General features: G+C 36.5%; 1 protein-coding gene across 5 annotated transcripts; it reads left to right on the forward strand.

The window, feature by feature from the left end:
* Window positions 1–31: 31 nt before the first annotated feature.
* LOC128864460 (uncharacterized) lies at window positions 32–18,028 on the forward strand. 5 transcript variants are annotated; one of them, XM_054104125.1, is made up of 4 exons: window positions 32–149; window positions 4,529–4,793; window positions 16,926–17,012; window positions 17,105–18,028. In XM_054104125.1, the coding sequence occupies exons 2-4, from the start codon at window positions 4,706–4,708 to the stop codon at window positions 17,854–17,856; spliced, it is 927 nt and encodes a 308-aa protein (XP_053960100.1). In that variant the 5' UTR covers window positions 32–149; window positions 4,529–4,705; the 3' UTR covers window positions 17,857–18,028. The 5 variants fall into 5 exon arrangements, with proteins under 5 accessions (XP_053960100.1, XP_053960103.1, XP_053960102.1 ...); XM_054104128.1 differs by lacking the exon at window positions 32–149 and adding an exon at window positions 215–389; XM_054104127.1 differs by lacking the exon at window positions 32–149 and adding an exon at window positions 399–417.
* The last annotated feature ends 1,953 nt before the right edge of the window (window positions 18,029–19,981 follow it).

The following is a 19,981-nucleotide window of genomic DNA, read 5'->3' on the forward strand; positions in this document are numbered from 1 at the left end:
ACGAAACAACGACTTTTTGATGTTGCAGTAAAAACTCACGCTCATAATTGTTGTTGTTAATGTTGCTACCAATTGGGTTTTTTTGGTTGAACGGCGTGCATTTAAAAATTTCGATTTCAGTCAACGTGCGAACGCGAACCGAAAAAGTTGTAAGTGTTGTAGAGCGTAGAGGGTGTAAAAAATTATTATTTTTTGATTTGGAGTTATTAAAAAAGTATATGTAAAAACAAAAACAACAAATGCAAGCCACGAGTGTATTAAGAAAATGGCATTGATTCAAAATGCATAGAAATTATTGCAAAAAAGAAAACTATATAACAAATTTTACTAAGAAGTTGCGTATACGCGTATAAGTACGACCACAACCGTTGTCAATGCCATCGAAATGTGTGAGAATATTTGAATTAACAAAAATATGTTAGAAAAACAATTTACAAATAAACAAAAACGATTTCAGTATTGAAATGTGTACACTTTCATTGGACTTTCGTTTTTCGATTTTTTTTGCGCTTTTGGCGCAGTTTTTGCGTCGCATTGGCCTCCATTCCGTTGACTTGATTGGACAGCCAATATTTTTTTGTTTGCATTTTTTTGCAAGCCCATTGGAATTTTAATGTACATGTGCGTACATTAATTTTTTTTTTCTTATAAGTACTGCATGTCCAAATAAAGCATAAAAAGTGAGCGTCAGAGTGGAAGAGAGAAATGAGAAATGTGGGAGATGCTCTCAACAAATGAGTGAAAAATAGTAAACGAAAATGCGCTAATAGTTAAAAAAAGTAGTATTTAGCTTCAAAAACTTCTTTTATTATAAAAATAATTCATTGATATTGTTTTCACAACTCCCAGTAACTTATGCACAAAATTAACAGCAGTGTATTAATAAGACTTGAAAAATTTGTTTAAAAATCGATGCAAAAACAAAAACAAAAACCAATCAACGAATAACAATAAAAATCGTAAAGAAAAGTGAGAGTGTTTACCAAATGTGCTGTCCGCCTTAAACAGTTTTTGTTTGTTTGCATTTTTCATTCACAGCGATGGCCTTGTGATTGCGTGTGTATATGTATGCGTGCGTGTTTATATAGTAAAATTCAGTGAGGTGTTGCAAATGTACAACTAAAAACTTTATAGTGGTGTGGAAATAGAGTCAATAATTAAAAAAAAAAAATTAAATAAATAATCAATAAATAAAATGTCAAAATTTGTCCATAATTCCTTGTGCTAGCCGTAGCCGAATGGGTTGGTGCGCGACTACCATTCGGAATTCACAGAGAGATTGTCGGTTCGAATCTCGGTGAAAACACCAAAATTAAGAAAAACATTTTTCTAATAGCGGTTACCCCTCGGCAGGCAATGGCAAACCTCCGAGTGTATTTCTGTCATGAAAAAGCTCCTCATAAAAAAAATATATGCCGTTCGGAGTCGGCTTGAAACTGTAGGTCCCTCCATTTGTGGAACAACATCAAGGCGCAAACCACAAATACGAGGAGGAGCTCGGCAAAACACCCAAAAAGGGTGTACGCGCCAATTATATATATATATATTTAGTTATGTATTGCAGCATAGGAGGTATGTTCAAAAAGTATCGCGAATTTTGAATTTTCGCAGGTTACGTATATTCGAATTTCAATTTTTTGTGGCGATATGTTGGTACTCATGTCTCTCACTCATGCCGACGAGTTCGGCCATTTTGAATGTTGAGTTAATTGTTGACAGCTGGTTTGCTTGCACGTGTTTCGGCTCGTCTTCGATTTTTACCTATTCAAAAAGATGGATCAAAGAAAATGTATCAAATTTTGTGTGAAAAACGAAATTAAGTGCGCGGATGCATTCCGAATGTTGACTGTGTCATACGGAGAAGCTACTTTGGACCAAATCAACGTTTATCAGTGGTACAAAATGTTCTCAGAAGGCCGAGAAGATGTGAACGACGCAAAGCGTGCCGAACGCCCGACCACTTCAACAACAGATGAAAAAATTGATGAAGTGAAGAGAATGGTATTGGCCAATCGTGGAATCACCGTTAGAGAAGTTGCTGAGGACATAGACATATCGCTTGGCTCGTGCCATTTGATTTTTTTTTCAATGATTTGGGCATGAAACGGGTCGCCGCAAAATTCGTAACAAAACTGCTCTATTTCGACCAAAAGCAGCATCGCATGAACATCGCTTATGAGATGTTGGACTCTATCCGCGACGACCTAAATTTGCTCCAGAGGGTCATAACTGGTGACAAATTGTGAGTTTATGGTTATGACGTGGAAATCAAGGCTCAATCATCTCAATGGAAGCTGCCGCACGAACCAAGACCGAAAAAAGCGCGCCAAGTTCGGTTGAATGTAAAAGTTTTGCTTACCGTTTTCTTCGATTGCAAGGGCGTTGTGCATCATTAGTTTTTGCCACAGAGTAAAACGGTCAATAAGGAATATTACCTGCAAGTTATGAGCAATTTGCGCAAAGCAATCCGCCAGAAACGCCCGGATTTGTGGAAGTACAAAAATTGGCTCTTGCATCACGATAACGTCCCTGCTCACACATCGTTGCTTGTGCGCGACGTTTTGGCCAAAAACCACACACTAATGATGCCACAGGCACCGTATTCCCCAGATCTGGCCGCCTGTGACTTTTTCTTGTTCCCGAAGCTGAAGATGCCCATGAAAGGACAATGCTACGCTACGATTGACGAGATAAATAAAGACTGCATCGAAGGAGGAGCTGAACAAGATAAAAAAATGATTTTTTGAATTGCTTCGAAGATTGGAAAAAACCTTAGCACAAGTGCATAATATCTCACGGGGACTACTTTGAAGGGGACAGAATAGATATTAATGAATAAATAAATAATTTTTGAAAAAACACAAAATTCGCGATACTTTTTGAACACAACTCGTATATGTAATATGAGAAATAATATCATTTGCGACCATAAATCAATTTATGATTTTGTAAACTCGAAACGTAAGTTATGCTATTGTCCTTTCCCTTTTGCTATTCCCATAAAATATTTCACTTGGATATCATACTTATGTATATATTCATGCCAGTCAAACATTCCACAAAGTAGAGTTAGTGCGGGTATTTTGGTATGCCAATTCGTTGTCGGCCTACAATACTGAGATATTTAAGTCGAGCCTGAACTTTTACTCGAATCAAATCCAATCGATCTCACATTCTACAAGTACTATTTTTTTTTAGAGATATTAAAAAAGCGAGATATTGAAAGAAAGCACATAACAAACCCTTGTGGCACAGCATGTTCTACTTATGTCATTCACAGTGAATATCCAGTATACTCAATTTCCAGTAAATATAGTACTTAATCATTTTTAATCGCTCCAGCTTAAGTTAGAGCTAGACCAAGTTTCGTTAAGAAAAACTCTGCAATGGTTCATTTTTGCTTCTTCGCAAGTACTGCGGAAAAGTTTTTTTTTTATATAGGCGGTAGCGAGCTACTCTCACGCAGCCTTCTGAAAGCAGGCTAAGCCTGTTTAGTTCCATCACCTCTCGCCGCGGGACTACCGTCAAGTATCATATTGAGGAGAGGGATGGCGATTAGCCTCCGCTGCCGTGCTTCAGTTTTTCAAAACGCCTCATCTCTTTCACAGTCACAACCACTAAGTTGCATGCTGCATTCCACTTTTCCGTCGAGCTCAGCATATGTTGCACGAATATTTCCGATTTTCCAAAGACTCTGTGAAGTTTTTCTTTTGCAAAACCGAAGCGCGAGCGTGTGAAGAATATGTAGAGAACATTTTCTATAACATTTATTATTTGTCACTCAACGAAGCAGTTTTTCGTAACTACGCACGAGCAGACGAGCTTTTAGGCCTCTGTGTTCCTTTTATTTGGGCAGCTTCCATTGCAAGTATTTCTAGCGAGTATGGGAGATATTACTAGGGCTGCATCATCGAACACCGCTTTAAATGCACTACTCACAAAGGAGCATAGCACGACTGTTTATCTTTGTGCTGTTATTTCAATACTCTTAGATTTCGAGAAAACGTGCCTGTATACCAATACCCCCAGTTACTCTATGTCACTTAATTCTAATTTATAAAAATTTGTACTACTAACGTCTTTGAGGTATTTTCGGTAGCTCCCTAGACCCTAAGGCAGCCACCTTAGACCGATTCTGAGCTTTCCGCGGCCCTTAGGGATAATTCTATACACATTTATCTTGCAAACTGGAGCCAATCTGGTAAAACGGAGGACACCATTAATTTAAGAAAACCTCAATGAAGTAAGGCTACTTACCAAAACCATAGCCCAAATTTTGAACCTCACAGAGTAATTTATTTAAGATAAATTTTGAAAAACTTAATAAAGAACAAAAATTTTAATATAACAATAAAAGTAGCACAGAAACTATTAAACGAATTTATATTGATATAACAACAGTTCGCTAACAGATTTGCAACTCGCGTACTTTTTTTACAACAATATTAATCGACCAGTACTTCGATGTGATTTTGATTCATTTATTTTTTTTTCTATTGCAATAAAATTTCAACATCAAATCTTTTAGCAAGCAATCAGCATCAACGAAATAAAGAAAGACTTGCAGCTTGCAACATAACTTTGATTTCTTGCTGAATGAAGTGGTCGTCGACCAGCGCCACCAGCCATCACCAGCAAAAACGCTGAAAATTGCCATAAATGCCGCTGCAGCTACCCAAAACAGTCATTCGACCCGCAGACCCAGATGAATGCCCCACTGAAAATGCTGTACCACACCAAAAGCGCTACATTTTCCGCTGCTTTTAGTATTTTGCTAATATGCTGTTGTTTTTGTAAGTATTGCACCATTCAATTAACAAATACAATACTCATGCATGTGTTTGTATATGGATTTAAGTATTGCATGCACTATCTCTATTTCACATTCATGCTCTCACGCTCTTTGGTTCACAAGTTTTGCGTGTTTTTTAGTAGAGCCGCTCTTTGAAGTCTGCCCTATTGCTTCAAACTCCAAAAATTTATAAATACAAATATTTCGTATCGCGTAGTTGACAGCTATTGAGTAAATTTGAAACCGGTTTCGAAGCAGCGGATTCATAGTTGTTTATACCTCTTCACCATTTCATACCTGTCGGCCTCTTGCGATTTCTTACTTTTATGGCTCTTAGGCGTTTGGCCGTTCAAAGTGCTGTGCTGTGCTCTCTGTGCTGTGTCGTCATTGTGTCAAGGTCGTTTAGTTCGGCTTTTGTTTTCTTGTATTTGATGCTACATACGTAATTGCCATCTAATAAGCAACTAAGTGACTCTACTGCTCTTCAGCTGATGAAGCGTCTTTTAAGCACCTGCGTGCTGATTCCATATGCGTGAGTATATTAGCATAATTGGAGAGTCAAATGATTTCGGCTGTTAAGTCAATAAACTCGTCTGTTGAGTTGAGCTTAAAAAATAAAGTATGGCCTAGTCATTGTTGGATGACATGAAGTACTAAATGTCAATTTACAAGAAACTGATTAATACAATTTTTAATTTAATTTTACAAAATGAATATAAAACCTTTCACAGCCTTGCGTTAATTTCTTCATACTTTGTTTTTTTTTTTTGCGTTTTTTGTAAAATCAAGCGTCTCCGGCAAACTCTACAACGTTTGATGTTTGGATAGATGTGTGGTCAAGCCAGCTAAGTCTTCTGATCTTCTGAAAATATACCTGCAGTGCGATGCTAGTAATATAACAATATAAACGAAGCTAAAATGCCTTGAATATAAAGTTTGCCTTGAATGGCGTTAGTGCTGTCAATTCTTAGCAGATGTGCGGTGATTCTAATACTACAGTTTGCTGCACAAATATGACACACATATGCATGATTATAACAACAATAGCAATATCAATATATGAATAGTCATTCAATACACGTATGACTAATACAAGGGGCACAAAATTAATTACCCTGTCGAAAAATGTATAATTTTACCAAATGACATTAGCAGCTGCAATATGCAAACCGTGAAGCTATAGAGCGCGTAAAGGTCAAAATAAAGATTTCTATCACTCAAAATCGTTTTTATTTTGTTATTTAGTAAAAAAGCTATTCAAAAAGAAAATTGGCTGATTAATTTCGCGTTATTGTTTAGGATTCCGGATGAACTCACAAAATTTTCGAAATGAAGAGGTGTACGAAATTATTATTAGTTTCCGATATACGTCTTTTAAGCCTAGACCTTCAAAATAAATAGAAATAATCGACTTAAATTCATTCTCGCTTTAAATTTTTGGATTTAAAAAAAATTTGGTATTGTTAACTCTGAGCTATAGGGCATGTGGTGAAGTATTCGAATAGCTCATTTTTTATTATCGATTGCCTGGTCTTGTCCAATTCGCATGCATCTTTGACTTTTCATACATTAGCAACATAAAAATAACATTACCTTCTGTTTCTGGCGAGCCCATGCGAATGAGAATCTAAGGCCATCAAAATGAAATAATTTAAAGAGCCATCTTTTATTTCCTCTAAACATTAAACCAATTTTAATCCTTTGAACAATCAATTCTTGCTTATTTATGCAGAAATTAATATAGAGTTGCCACCTTTTTTTAAATTTACAAAAAAATGAATGAAATATTACAAATATTTTTGGCAGCTTGAATTCAGAAATCCGCCCTAAAGGACTTTTACGAAAAATGATTTAAAAAAATTATTTCAGGTACTGGATATCTTTATTTCGGAAATCTTTGGTCCTTTACCCGCTCCATTGCTTATATGTTTGTATACTGCAGATATATATATATATAATTGGCGCGTACACCCTTTTTGGGTGTTTGGCCGAGCTCCTCTCCTATTTGTGGTGTGCGTCTTGATGTTGTTCCACAAATGGAGGGACCTACAGTTTCAAGCCGACTCCGAACGGCAGATATTTTATGAGAAGCTTTTTCATGGCAGTAATACACTCGGTGGTTTGCCATTGCCTGCCGAGGGGCAACTTTTTCTTAATTTTGGTGTTTCACCGAGATTCCAACCTACGTTCTCTCTGTGAATTCCGAATGGTAATCACGCACCAACCCATTCGGCTACGGCAGCCGCCTACCGCCAGATATCTAGTATAATTTTCGTACGACGGTATTTGCAAAAATCATAGTTGCATGAGGCTTGCAGGGTGATTATGCTTCCCCAAACCCAAAACTCTAAAAAACCTTTTTTTTTAGGAAATATTTTTGATGCTTTTTGAAAAAGAAATCATTCGTGTAAGTCTCCGAAAACTTGTGGCAAAACATAAAATTTATCAGATGAAGTGACTTGAAATATGCTAAATTTTAACAGTAATATCCTTGTTTTCGACAAACGAATTATATGTTCAGAGTTATAATTGAAACTAATATATTTGTATGCGAAGTAATACCGAAATATAATAATACCCCGAAACAATGAGGGCATAGAAAATTGCACATGCTCGATCATTTCATCAAAATCAGCTCACATTTTACTTTTTTTGCATCAATCTTCGCTACATTTTAGACTTGTGATTCTATATGGGAAACACGCATGCAAACCAAATTTGATCAAAATCGGATAACTTTGAAAGCCTCCGCTCACAAGAGTGGAAGGCATGACAGCAGGTCAATCTTGACCATATTTCGTCTTTCCTATGTGGAAGTAGGCCATACTCAAAATTTCAATAAATTTACTTGTTTAAAATTTTTAGCCGCCGCTTATATGGGGACGTCACACTGTGCGTCCTCTCCCCGTATCAATTGCGCACTGTCGTCGTTATTTGTTCCCCCCATTCGCTATTCTTCTTTATTGGTACATGCATTGTTTGTTAGTTATTCATTCATTGAGACGTTTTGCGTCATCTTCTTCATTTTCGTTATGTCCCAGGTTTCCGCTCCGCAGCAAAATCCAGGCCTTGACATTGATAAATACATCGAATTTGCTTGTTAAATTGTTTTGACTTCAGCAGTTTCGTCGAACCGTGCTTACTCTTTTGGCTGCCTGCATTGCCAATACACAAAGTCGTTCCCAGGTACCCATGTGTTTCAACGCCTTCAAATTTATATCTTTTTATCTTTGGTGGTGTTGATCGTCTTCTGTTCTCAGCTTCCTTTAAAATCATATATTTCGTCATTTGTTGATTAATTTCAATTTCCATAGTGATCTCTGATTCCACATCTGCAAATTTTTGAGCTTGTTATCGATAAATGCTCCATCGCACGAAGTAGGTTTTGGCTTTCTGACGTTTCAAAATCTATTCATCTCCATTCGACAGTCCAGGAAATATCCAAAATTGCTTGTGCCATTACTGCTTAGGAAATCTTAGAGCAGTTTGCTGCAGATTTTGTTGGTCAATTACTAAAAATATTTGTAGGTACTAAAAAATCAATACAAAATATTTATAATGAACAAATAAATCATAAAAATATTTGCTGTTTTAAATCAACTGTTAAAAGCTTATTTACGGTGAAACAAAACACAAAAGCCTGTAGACTGTAAAGCTGTAAGCTAGTCACAAAAATATGTCGCCAGTTGAGCTCAAGGTGCCAATTTTAAATGCCTAACCGCAACCGCTTGCAGCAAACAGCTTGCATTAGAGAAAGACACGAAAAAACAAATAAATAAAAATGTAAAAAAAACTGAGCTAAAAAAAAATGAAAAGCATCAAACAAACGCATATGCACTTTAAATTTTTTACTTTTTTTGCTGTTGGTTTTTGTTTTATGATCCGCGCTAACTGGCTATTAAGCCAAGCCCAACGTACGCTACGAGTCTATTACATAACTTTAGATTTGAAATCTCGCTACCTTTTCTCACAATGAAGTCATTTTTTAATGAGGCTAAAGGTGTGCTGCAGTAGATAAGGAACTATAAATATTTTGCTGGAATGCTGGTATTCCGTGTTTGTAGTTCCCTCGTTTTAATGTATTTTTATTTTTGTCAATTTCTGCTTTAACAATTAAGCAGAGCGTAAACGTAATTTAGTACATATAGTATGAGGCATAAATTAGTTTAGTTGAGGTTCAGTTGATTGGTTTTGCGAGTATCAGACAGCCAGTGCAGTTATAGGCCTTCATAGAGATAAGGCGTTCATGGTGTTAGCACAATCATTATGGCTATGAACGGGAGAGAGAGGAGAAGGGGGCTATATTCAGTGGCTTACTCCGAATTCATTAGCTAACTCTTAGTATCCTAAAACCATTTTCTGTCATGCCTTTTTTGTAAAAATAAAATCACCTCTCTCACCCAACCGACATGAGGACCATACGGATAATGTAAGGTTTTAACCCCAAATTATTAAAGGCAGGAGTGTATTAAACTTCGGGACCTATCCACACAAAAGAGTTGTTAACTAGCCGAAATTTGCGGCATGCCATCTTTTCTTAGTGATAAATGTTAGGTTAGGTATATCTGGCTGATCTGAATAGATCTCACATAGACAACAACCGTAGTGTTAATGATGAAAAAAATTCTCAATGTTTTCCGCTATATGTCTTTAGTGAGCCATATACGAGGTGTGTTCAAAAAGTATCGCGAAATTTTGTGTTTTTTCAAAATTAATTATTTATTCATTAATATCTATTTTGCCCCCTTCAAAGTAATCCCCATGAGATATTATGCACATGTGCCAAGGTTTTTTCCAATCTTCGAAGCACTTCAAAAAATCATTTTTTTTATCTTGTTCAGCTCCTCCTTCGATGCCATCTTTATCTCGTCAATCGTAGCGTAGCATCGTCCTTTCATGGGGCTCTTCAGCTTCGGGAACAAGAAAAAGTCACAAGCGGCCAGATCTGGGGAATTCGGTGCCTGTGGCATCATTAGTGTGTTGTTTTTGGCCAAAAAGTCGTGCACAAGCAACGATGTGTGAGCAGGGACGTTATCGTGATGCAAGAGCCAATTTTTGTACTTCCACAAATCCGGGCGTTTCTGGCGGATTGCTTTGCGCAAATTGCTCATAACTTGCAGGTAATATTCCTTATTGACCGTTTTACCCTGTGGCAAAAACTCATGATGCACAACGCACCCCTGTAATCGAAGAAAACGGTAAGCACAACTTTTACATTCAACCGAACTTAGCGCGTTTTTTTCGGTCTTGGTTCTTGCGGCAGCTTCCATTGAGATGATTTAGCTTTGGTTTCCACGTCATAACCATAAACTCACGATTCGTCACCAGTTATGACTCTCTGGAGCAAATTTAGGTTGTCGCGGACAGAGTCCAACATCTCATTAGCAATGTTCATGCGATGCTGCTTTTGGTCGAAATAGAGCAGTTTTGTTACGAATTTTGCGACGACCTGTTTCATGCCCAAATCATTGAAAAAAAAATCAAATGGCACGAGCCAAGCGATATGTCTATGTCCTCAGCAACTTCTCCAACGGTGATTCTAACGGTATTTAATTTACCATCGTCAAATCTCCGTGCCCATGAACACAGATATTCCATGGCTTCTTCAAATCTTCAAAACTTTTCATATGGCGAATGGTCCGGTGTCCATAGCTTCTGTGATGGTTACTCAAACCAAACAGCGAAGTTTAGCCAAAATAACACCGGCTACTACTTGGTTGGATTCCGTCTATTAGCGTCGTGTCACATCTGGTCACAGCTGGTTAACTGCCTTGCTTAGTGACCAACATGTCAGTCCGCGCGATATTCCCCATTTTATCAGATGTTCGATTAGATGGTGAATTTTCATCATTTAATTTAATTTTTTGTTCCGCCTCTTTTAATGGTCTGCGCAGTTTTGGAGCAAAGTATGGTTCAATTCGCCCAACCTTTGCGGGTGTTGTAGACTTCAAAAAGTTTCACTTGGCTTCAGAACTTCATGCCAGTTCCAAAAATGACAAAAACAATATTTGTAATGAAATAAATTGTAGCCAGAGCTATATACACCCATAGTCAAAAGTATTTACACAAAGATGAAATTGTCACAATATTTAAAAGAAAGCCTTTGTTTGTTGATGTTAAGCAACAGTATTCAAAAATGTTGTTGCGCGTTTTAAAATCATAGAGTATATAAAGATAAATTGTGCAAAATCAAAGGAAACGACGATATACATATTTCACATTAAGGCAAGTGCTTAAATTAAGTCCTCGCGGCAAACTCCGTATAATTAAATTAAATCATTTTGTTGTACGTAAAGTGTTCGACATACATAAGTCTAGCGAGCAAATGTAAGCGCCACACCTTTGCTAAGAATACATAATTGCGTTATGTTTTTGCGGGGGGTCCTTCTACGAGCATGGAGAGCCCATAGAGTGGAGGTGTCGCTGCTGATACTATTGTATTTTTGTATTCGTTCTAGTAATATACTGGTGATTTGAAGGTGTATATGTATGTGAGGTTTCGATCGCTGTAGTTGGCATTCGTTTGAAGCGTAAAGATCCTTTTTTATCAATATTTACGGTAAACGCTCCATCAAATACAACTTGTAAAAAGTGGTTTCGACGCTTCCAAACTGACAATCCAGTGATAAAGATCGCGAAGGGGCACCGAAAAAAATCGAAGATACTCAACTACAACAATTATTGGATGAAGACGCATGTCGAATCCTTGGTGATATGTCTAAAGAGTTGGATGTTGACAAATCAACTGTCGGTAAACGTTTGCACGGGATGGGAATGGTACAGAAAGCAGGTAACTGGGTGTCACATCAATCGAAGGAGAGTGATATCGAGAGACGTTTGGCGACGTGTGAGATGCTTCTTGAACGGCAGAAAAGAAAAGGTTTCACTGGCGATGAAAAATTGATCTATTATGATAACCCTAAGCGTCGATAAAGTTGGAGCCTGCCAGGGGAACCAGGTCCATCGACAGCGAAAAAAAAGATTCATGCTTCAAAGGTTATGTTATGCATCCCGTGGAATCAGAAGGGTCTCATCTATTATGAACTTATTAAACCATCACTAGCGGTCGTTGCCGACAGCAGCTAATGCCTTTGAATCGAGCTCTCAAAGAAAAGCGGCCGGGATAGGACGGTAGACATTTCTTAATAAAGTTCCTTAACAAAGAAAGGCTTTCTAATAAACATTCTGAAATTTTCAAAAGTCGATGTAAGCCATATAATGATTTTATGTTATTTATGTTAATTAAAGAACTATTGAAACACAAAAAAGACAAAAAACTAAACAATTACCTTAAAAATATTGACGCAACAAAATCTACAAACTATTCATTGTGGGAGGCGACAAAAAAGATGGTTGGAGCTACAATACAGCTCCCAAATTTCAATATTTCAAATTCTTCCCAAAGACATGGAAAATTGCTGATCCCAAAACTCAATAAAGACGCGACGTTTGCATCGTCGTACCGACAAATAAGTCTACTGCCGACAATATCAAAAATATTTCAGAAGCTACTCTTTGATTGCATAGAGCCCATTATAACAAAAATAAATTTAATTCCCCAACATCAGTTCGGAGTTAGGCGAAAATAGTCGACAATCCAACAAGTGCACAGAGTCACTCACAAAATTAATAAAGACTTCAACAATAAACAAGTATGCGTGGATGTATATCTCGACGTAGCTAAAGCCTTTAACAAAGTATGTCATTCTAGTTTACTGCACAAACTCCAATCTTGGTTGCCATATGACTACTTTCTAATGCTAAAAAGTTACATCCGAGATAGAAAATTTTATATTAAATATAACGACGCATTTTTATACATTGAGCCTATGAACGCAGGATTTACCGGAACCGACTACAGGGAATAGTAAGATTCCGACGTTTGCAGATGATAGTGTACTAATGGCATCTCATAGAGACCCGAAAATAGCACAAACAAATTTAAAAAACGACTTCAGCAAAACACTGGACTGGTTAAAAAAATGGAATATAAAAATTAATGGCGACAAAACAAGTCAATTACACGAACAGAAAGGTAACCATAGACTCATTAAAGATTGGAAACCCTGACGCGATTACTGATACGAAAGCTAAATACTTAGGCATTACAATTGACTCTAAACTAAGCTGAAAGAACCATATAATAAAGAAATGAAAGGAAATTAAAAATCGTTTTCGACAACTGTACTGGCTGCTAGGACCTCAGTCAAAGCTCTCACTGCAAAACAAAACCTTAATTTACAGAACGACAATTGCACCAATTTGGAAGTATGGTATAGAAGTTTGGGGCACAGCTTCTAAATCCAATTTGACAATACTGCAACGTGCCCAGTCGAAAATACCAAACGCTGACACTCACCGCGACTTAAACATCTACACAATTGACGAAGCAATACAAATTGCGAGCAGCAGACACATAAGCAGACTTCTGACGCACACAAATCCGACGATGAGGAAGCTTCCTGCTAAAGAAAAATTCAGTAAGAAGAAACTAAAACGAAAAACCCCAACAGACCTCTGTAATATAATAATAATGTTTATGTAATTACCTAATTATTATAGTAAATGTTTTACAAATGTAATATACTACATATGTATTTCTAAATGATCCTGAAGTGCAATGGCCTTACAGTATCACTTAACTATCCAAATATAATATATTTAAAACAAATTACTTATTGTTAATATAGGCAGGTGTAATATTTTTGGGAAGCAATAAAAAAAAATTTATGAATGGTACTCAATATATTGTATATTATACCTATATAATTGGCGCGTACACCCTTCTTGGGTGTTTGACCGAGATCCTCCTCCAATTTGTGGCGTGCGTCTTGATGTTACTCCACAAATGGAGGGGCCTACAGTTTCAAGCCGATTCCGAACGGCAGATATTTTGATGAGGAGATTTTTCATAGCAGAAATGCACTCGGAGGTTTGCCATTGCCTGCCGAGGGGCGACCGCTATCAGAAAAATGTTTTTCTTAATTTTGATGTTTCGCCGAGATTCGAACCTACGTTCTCTCTGTGAATTCTGAATGGTAGTCACGCACCAACCCATTCGGCTACGGCGGCCGCCAGACAACTATACTGCCTGTTGGCTAAAAATTCAAAACTAAGCCTTAACAACAAAGTACTAATATATAAATCTATAATCTCACCCATTTGGAAATATGGCATAGAAATCTGGGGCACAGAAAAAAAAAACCAATATCAAAATAATTTAAAGGACCCAATCTAAAAAACTTCGAGCAGGGTGGTATATACCAAATGACAGCGACCTCAATATCGATACAATAGATGACACAATTAGAAAATGCAGCATCAAGCATATACAAGGACTAACAAATCATCAAAATGAACAAATGCGCAAACTACCACAATCGGAGAAAGTGGGAAAACGAATATAAAACGTTTAACTTCATCAAAACTCACAATATAACAAAAAAAGAAAGAAAAAAAAAATAATAGTAATTATAACACTTAGAAAATAATATAATGTAGCATAAAATGAAGCAAAATTTAATGTTTATCTAATATTGGTTAGAGAACAAAAAATTCGTCCTAATGACTTATTGTTTAAAGTTAACAGATTGTAATTTAAAAATGGAAATATTAAAAAAACAAAAAAAAAGTAGTTGACTGACGTTGGATTTGAATTTAGTCCGCTTCATAAGTCACTCCTTAAAATGGTCAAGTCCTTTTCCCAAGTGAAACAAACGACAATCAGTATATGATCTAAATCAAAATTCGGTTAAATAAAACTACACTTGGACCGTCTCGGGCTCGTTCCAACAGAGCGAAATCTCGATAGGCATCAGACAACTTCATCCTCTTCTGATTTAGAAATCTGTTGCCGAAAAGTAATACACGCAAACTTTTCGCTTGGTCTCATTGAAGTGTCGCAAAATTTTACCCAATCTTTTCTTTTTAGTGTGTCCTTTGATACATGAACAAACTTAACGCCCTCTTTTGCCCACGTTTTGCGGCATAGTAAAGACAGTATTGTCTGCTAACGTGTTTAGCGAAAGTTTTCATTTCTATGCTCTTAAGAACTTTTTATTTAGAATTTGCTCTGAAATAAAAAATAGCTTTTCCAAGAGGGCATCATGGATTTATCAAGTAGCTCCAGATGGCCGACATAAATAAGACATCTTACATCATCTTATTGCTTGTATCGTGTTAGAATTTCAATTGCTTTGAGCAAACAAATGTGCCAGCTCCTTCTTACCTTAAGGGGTTATACGCAGTTTTGACTTTCAAAAAAATCTATTTTTTTATTGCATTTTTGTAATGTACATATATTCAAAAGTATACGCACGAAATTTGAAGTAGATCTAAGCAATACTTTCGGAGTTATACCTAAATATGTAGAGATGCCTCGGCACGTTTTAAGGGGGAAGTCTACTGTGAATTTTTCAAAAAATCGATTTTTTTTTTATTAGCTTAAAAAATACTTTGAACCCTCTTAAATAAGGTACAATATGTGTTACAGCTGGCTAAATTTTTCTTCGTTGAAATTTCGACCTTTTCCCGAAGCGCTCCAAAGCTTTAAACGCTCAAAACTGAAACTTTAAACGCATTTTTCTCGAAACTAAGTTTTTGTATACGGTGTACACGATATCTCGAGTTCTGATAAATGAATCAGCTTAAAAATTTAATTATATATTCCCTGTAATAGTGTCTCTCGTCTGACATAGGATTTTTTTGATATCGTTATTTGTTAAATTGTTATAAACAATAGTAACATCAATTTTAGGCAAAAAAAAAGAAAAAAATGTCAAGAATTTTTTTTTCAGCGCCAAAATTTTTTATCGACATAATCCTACGTCAGACGAGAGTCAATACTATGTATATGATAACAATATTTTGTTTTTTTGTTTTAGATCACCGAAACGTAAGATTTCATGTACACCGTTTAGGCACCTAAGAAAAGCGGACCTGCGCTTGCAGAAGTGCCACAGCAGCCATTTTGAATATTTTGACTTAAATTTTTTTTTTTCAAAAACTTAAATATATAATAAAGATAAGAGTTTAAATAGATTTTATGTACGAGCAATATTTTGTTAGAAATAAAATCCGGAAAATAAGCCTGTTTTTTCCCTTGTCACAGTAGACTTCCCCCTTAAGGTAGGTATTGAAACTTTAAACGTGTTTTTTTCAAAACGGCATTTTTCAAGTCGGTGTACACGATATCTCGAAAACGGCTTGTTTGATCGGTCAACCGTTTTAACTCATTCTTTAAAGATACATTTTCTAGTAATTAATCGTTCCTTTTGTAAATCTGATACTTATTTTCCATTTTATAATCAATTTACGGCCAAATTTTAACGTAAAAATCGAAATCATTTCTTTTAAAAGCTGCCATTTTGTGAAAATTCCCTATTTTGATTAGCCGAACGATTAATTACTAGATAATCTAATATATTAACAAAATTTGTTTGGTTTTTTGATTTCAGATAATACAATCCTGAGTTACGATGTACACCGTAAATCGTCTTTTTTTAAAGGAGGTTCCAGAAATCGCCTGCAGCGCGCTCTATAATCAACATTTTCATAAATAAAAAATTTTGTTACGTTCTTGAAGGATGCTTTTATAACCGCCAAAAATTTTCAAATTAAAATATTCTGAAGTTTCTTCAGGATAAATCCTTGACAACCCGTCTTTTATTTGCTTCATAACTGCGTATAACCCCTTAATAAACTACACTCTATAAATCCATTTATATTGCTCCTTCCGAGCTATCATGGACTATGATGATATACGATCACGAGGTCCATTAGGAGCGCTAGGAAAAGGAACCTTCATCTTAGGGACGCCTCCCCGGTCTCCTTCACATTTGAAAAGCTAAGCGCCAAAAAGCCGCATTTTGTCTCACTTGTTGCTTCAAACTGGAGTCAAAGCTAGCAAGAGAAATTAAAAATGATACAGCTTCAACGCTAATAAGAAAGAATTAGAAGATTTCATTTCCATTAGAACTATAGCTTTGCACCCCCGCCGAACGGCAACTATTATTATTATTATTGATTTTTTTAACCACTTTCATCCATAATAATCAAAACTTAATCTTTCATTTCCTATTTCATATTATTTTCTTACTTTTATTTAAATAGAAATTTAACTATTTTCTTTTAGTACCCAGCGCCGAGCCACTTGTTGTGCCACAGGAGCTGCCCTCCATTCTATCATTAATCTACTCCAATATTCCACCCATTAAAAAAGGTAAGTAAAAATCAACCCCAAATTTTCAAGCCATCTTTTCCTTCCTCTGCCATTATTCGAAGACACTAATACGATCATCTCACCTTAAATAGGTACCGACTCTCGCCTTGGTTTCGGCTTTCGTCTCGGCAACCACGCGGACTTCCAGGTCCTACTCGAGCTAGGACCGCAGAAGAACACACGCCCAATTGGCGAGAATGCTGATTCGGAGAATACCTTCAACAAACGACAAGTGAGCAAAGCGCATCGCGACTATCTGCTACGCAAGCAAGCACAAGAAGCGCTCAAGCAGCTCACCAGTAGCACCACGGCTACAATTACAACAAGTGAAGCTACAGGCGGTAGTTGGTTGGAAAATTGGTCAAAAGCTATGAACACAAACATGAATAGCCACAAAGAGGATACCGGCACGGACATTGCAGTGAATAAAAAAAAATCGACCCCAAAATTCACACAGAGTGTAAGCAAAAAGCAGCAGCAGCAATCGGATAAGTTGAGTCCAACATTGGCCACGGTAAATAAGTCAATGATGCAGCTGCATATGCTCTACCAAATGGCCACCACTACCACTACCAGTACAACAACAGGAACACCAATGGATGCCAATTCAGGCACTGAGTCGCCAATGACGATTATCACAACGGTGCCACAGTTTCAGAGGCTGCCTGCACCGATTGCCCCAATTAAAGGTGTGCCATTGAACTTGGGTGGCCCAACAGGCTTTACCCCACGTCCGCCTGAGGAATTGGCATTGCAAATAATATCTGAGCTGCAAGGTGAGAAGAAATCGAAGAGTGAAATTACAAAGGAATTGATGAATGTGAGTCTTGAGGAGGGCGAGTAATACATTTGTAAACGACGATTTTAGCTCAGTTTGTGTTTGTTTGTGTGGAGTATGTGTAAATACATGAAATTCATAGGGAATGAAAACTATTGTAAATATTTTCTATAAAAAACTAAACTCTAATTTGTATTGTAAATAAAAAATAAGGCAATGAAAAAAATGTTAAATAAAATGGAAATAATTTCGAATATTAAATTGTATTGTAAGATAAACAAAAAACTAAGTAAACCATAAAAAGAGGTCGGTTTACTGACGATACTTTAACGTGACAACGTCATAAGAAAATACTGATGGAATGGTTGCATTTTTCAAAAGAAATTTTAAATTTTATTTGTTTGATAGATATTTTGTATGGATATAGAGGAGGAGGTAAATAGAATCGCAATGGAATAGGTCAAGTTACATTTACACAAACGTGAAAAATTACGAAACATTTATCAAATTCATGAAAGATATGTTCAATTTCGATTGTGCATCAGACTTTAATAAGTCAACAACACTAAGAGGCACCATCATCGATTTGACTTTTTCAAGACACATTATACTCGAAACACTCCCTTTCATTTCCTATTCTCAACAGAGAAATGGTTCAACATCGAATTATAAGACGTTATCACGTGAAAAACTAAATTTTTTTAATTATAATGAGGCTTTATAACTACAAACATTTAAACATTTTTTCGGTAATTGCAATTTATATTTTCTGTTAAGCGGCAAACCACTCCTTTGTTTTATTTTCTATTTAATATTTTGCACTAAAATCATGCAGTTGTATTGCCTGAGAATTCACTTTCAGGTGCCGTGCTCGCATAGCAAGCAATCAGGCTGTCAAATCTATGGTATATAAACTTAATTTTACAGCCGTAAAGTATGCAATAAAAACCACGACGATAGCATAAGTAAGTTGCGGTAAAGAGAGATTCAGATAAATAAAAATACAGCCAACACTAAAAATTTGGTGGGGTAATTGAATCGGAGAATGTATTGAATGTTATAAATGGTGAACGACCGAACATCACTTCCATAAATCGAAACCGAACCGAAACAAACTTAGGCCAATTTTTCCAATGTTCGACCAAAAACGAACCGAATTGAACATTTTGAAGAGAACAAAATAATAAATGATGAAAATTCAGATCTTTTGTTGACAAATCAACACGAGAAAAAATAGGCAGTGTTATTTCTCACTAGAAATTTACAACCACAAGGAAAAACTCAGGAAAAATAGCCTAAAGTCTAAGATATATATAAGGTATAGCTCTCTCTTTCCGTTTCCTCTACGTTATATCTTTATTCTCTCTCGCGGAACGAAAATTCCCGGTTAAGAAGTTTCATTTCAAAAAATTCTGTCATTAGTGAGTGTTTAAATTATATTTCTTTTAAAATGTTGTTATTTTAAAAAGCTTTGAAAATGTTGATGGTTTTCACCACGGAATTATTCAGGTGAAGTAATAAGAGCAGAACGAAAGATTTGGCACTGCCTATTTTGAAGTGTATGCCTATTTTCTAAAAGAGGCATATAGAGGGTGTTTTTTTAGAGGTTAGGTTTTCAAGTTGGCACTACTTTTTTCGTAGATGGTCCTTTTGACAGCTGTCACTTGATTTATTCTCAGTTTGGTTTGCCATTTCATAATGAATAGACTTACACCTGATCAAGCGCGTCGCACGTTCGGTGAATGGGCCCAAAACGAGATGGCCACCGATCCCGATTTTCACAAGAAAATTTTGTTCAGCGATGAAGCTCACTTTTGGTTGAATGGGTATGCCAATAAGCAAAACTGTCGCATTTGGAGTGAACATAATCCACAAGCCATTGCTGAGACGCCGTTACATCCTCAAAAAGTCACTGTTTGGTGTGCTCTATGAGCAGAGGGAATCATTGGTCCATATTTCTTTAAAAATGAAGCCGGCCATAATGTTACAGTCAATGGAGAGCGCTATAGAGCCATGATTAATGACTTTTTCGTGCCTGAAATGGACGGTGTTGATGTGGACGACCTTTGGTTCCAACAAGACGGAGCTACATGCCATACAGCCAACGCAACAATCGATTTATTGAAGGAAACTTTTGGTGAGCGCATTATCTCGCGCCGTGGACCTGTGGCGTGGCCTCCAAGATCATGCG

Source organism: Anastrepha ludens, chromosome 5 (assembly GCF_028408465.1).
Source record: "Anastrepha ludens isolate Willacy chromosome 5, idAnaLude1.1, whole genome shotgun sequence".
Taxonomy (NCBI): Eukaryota; Metazoa; Arthropoda; class Insecta; order Diptera; family Tephritidae; genus Anastrepha; species Anastrepha ludens.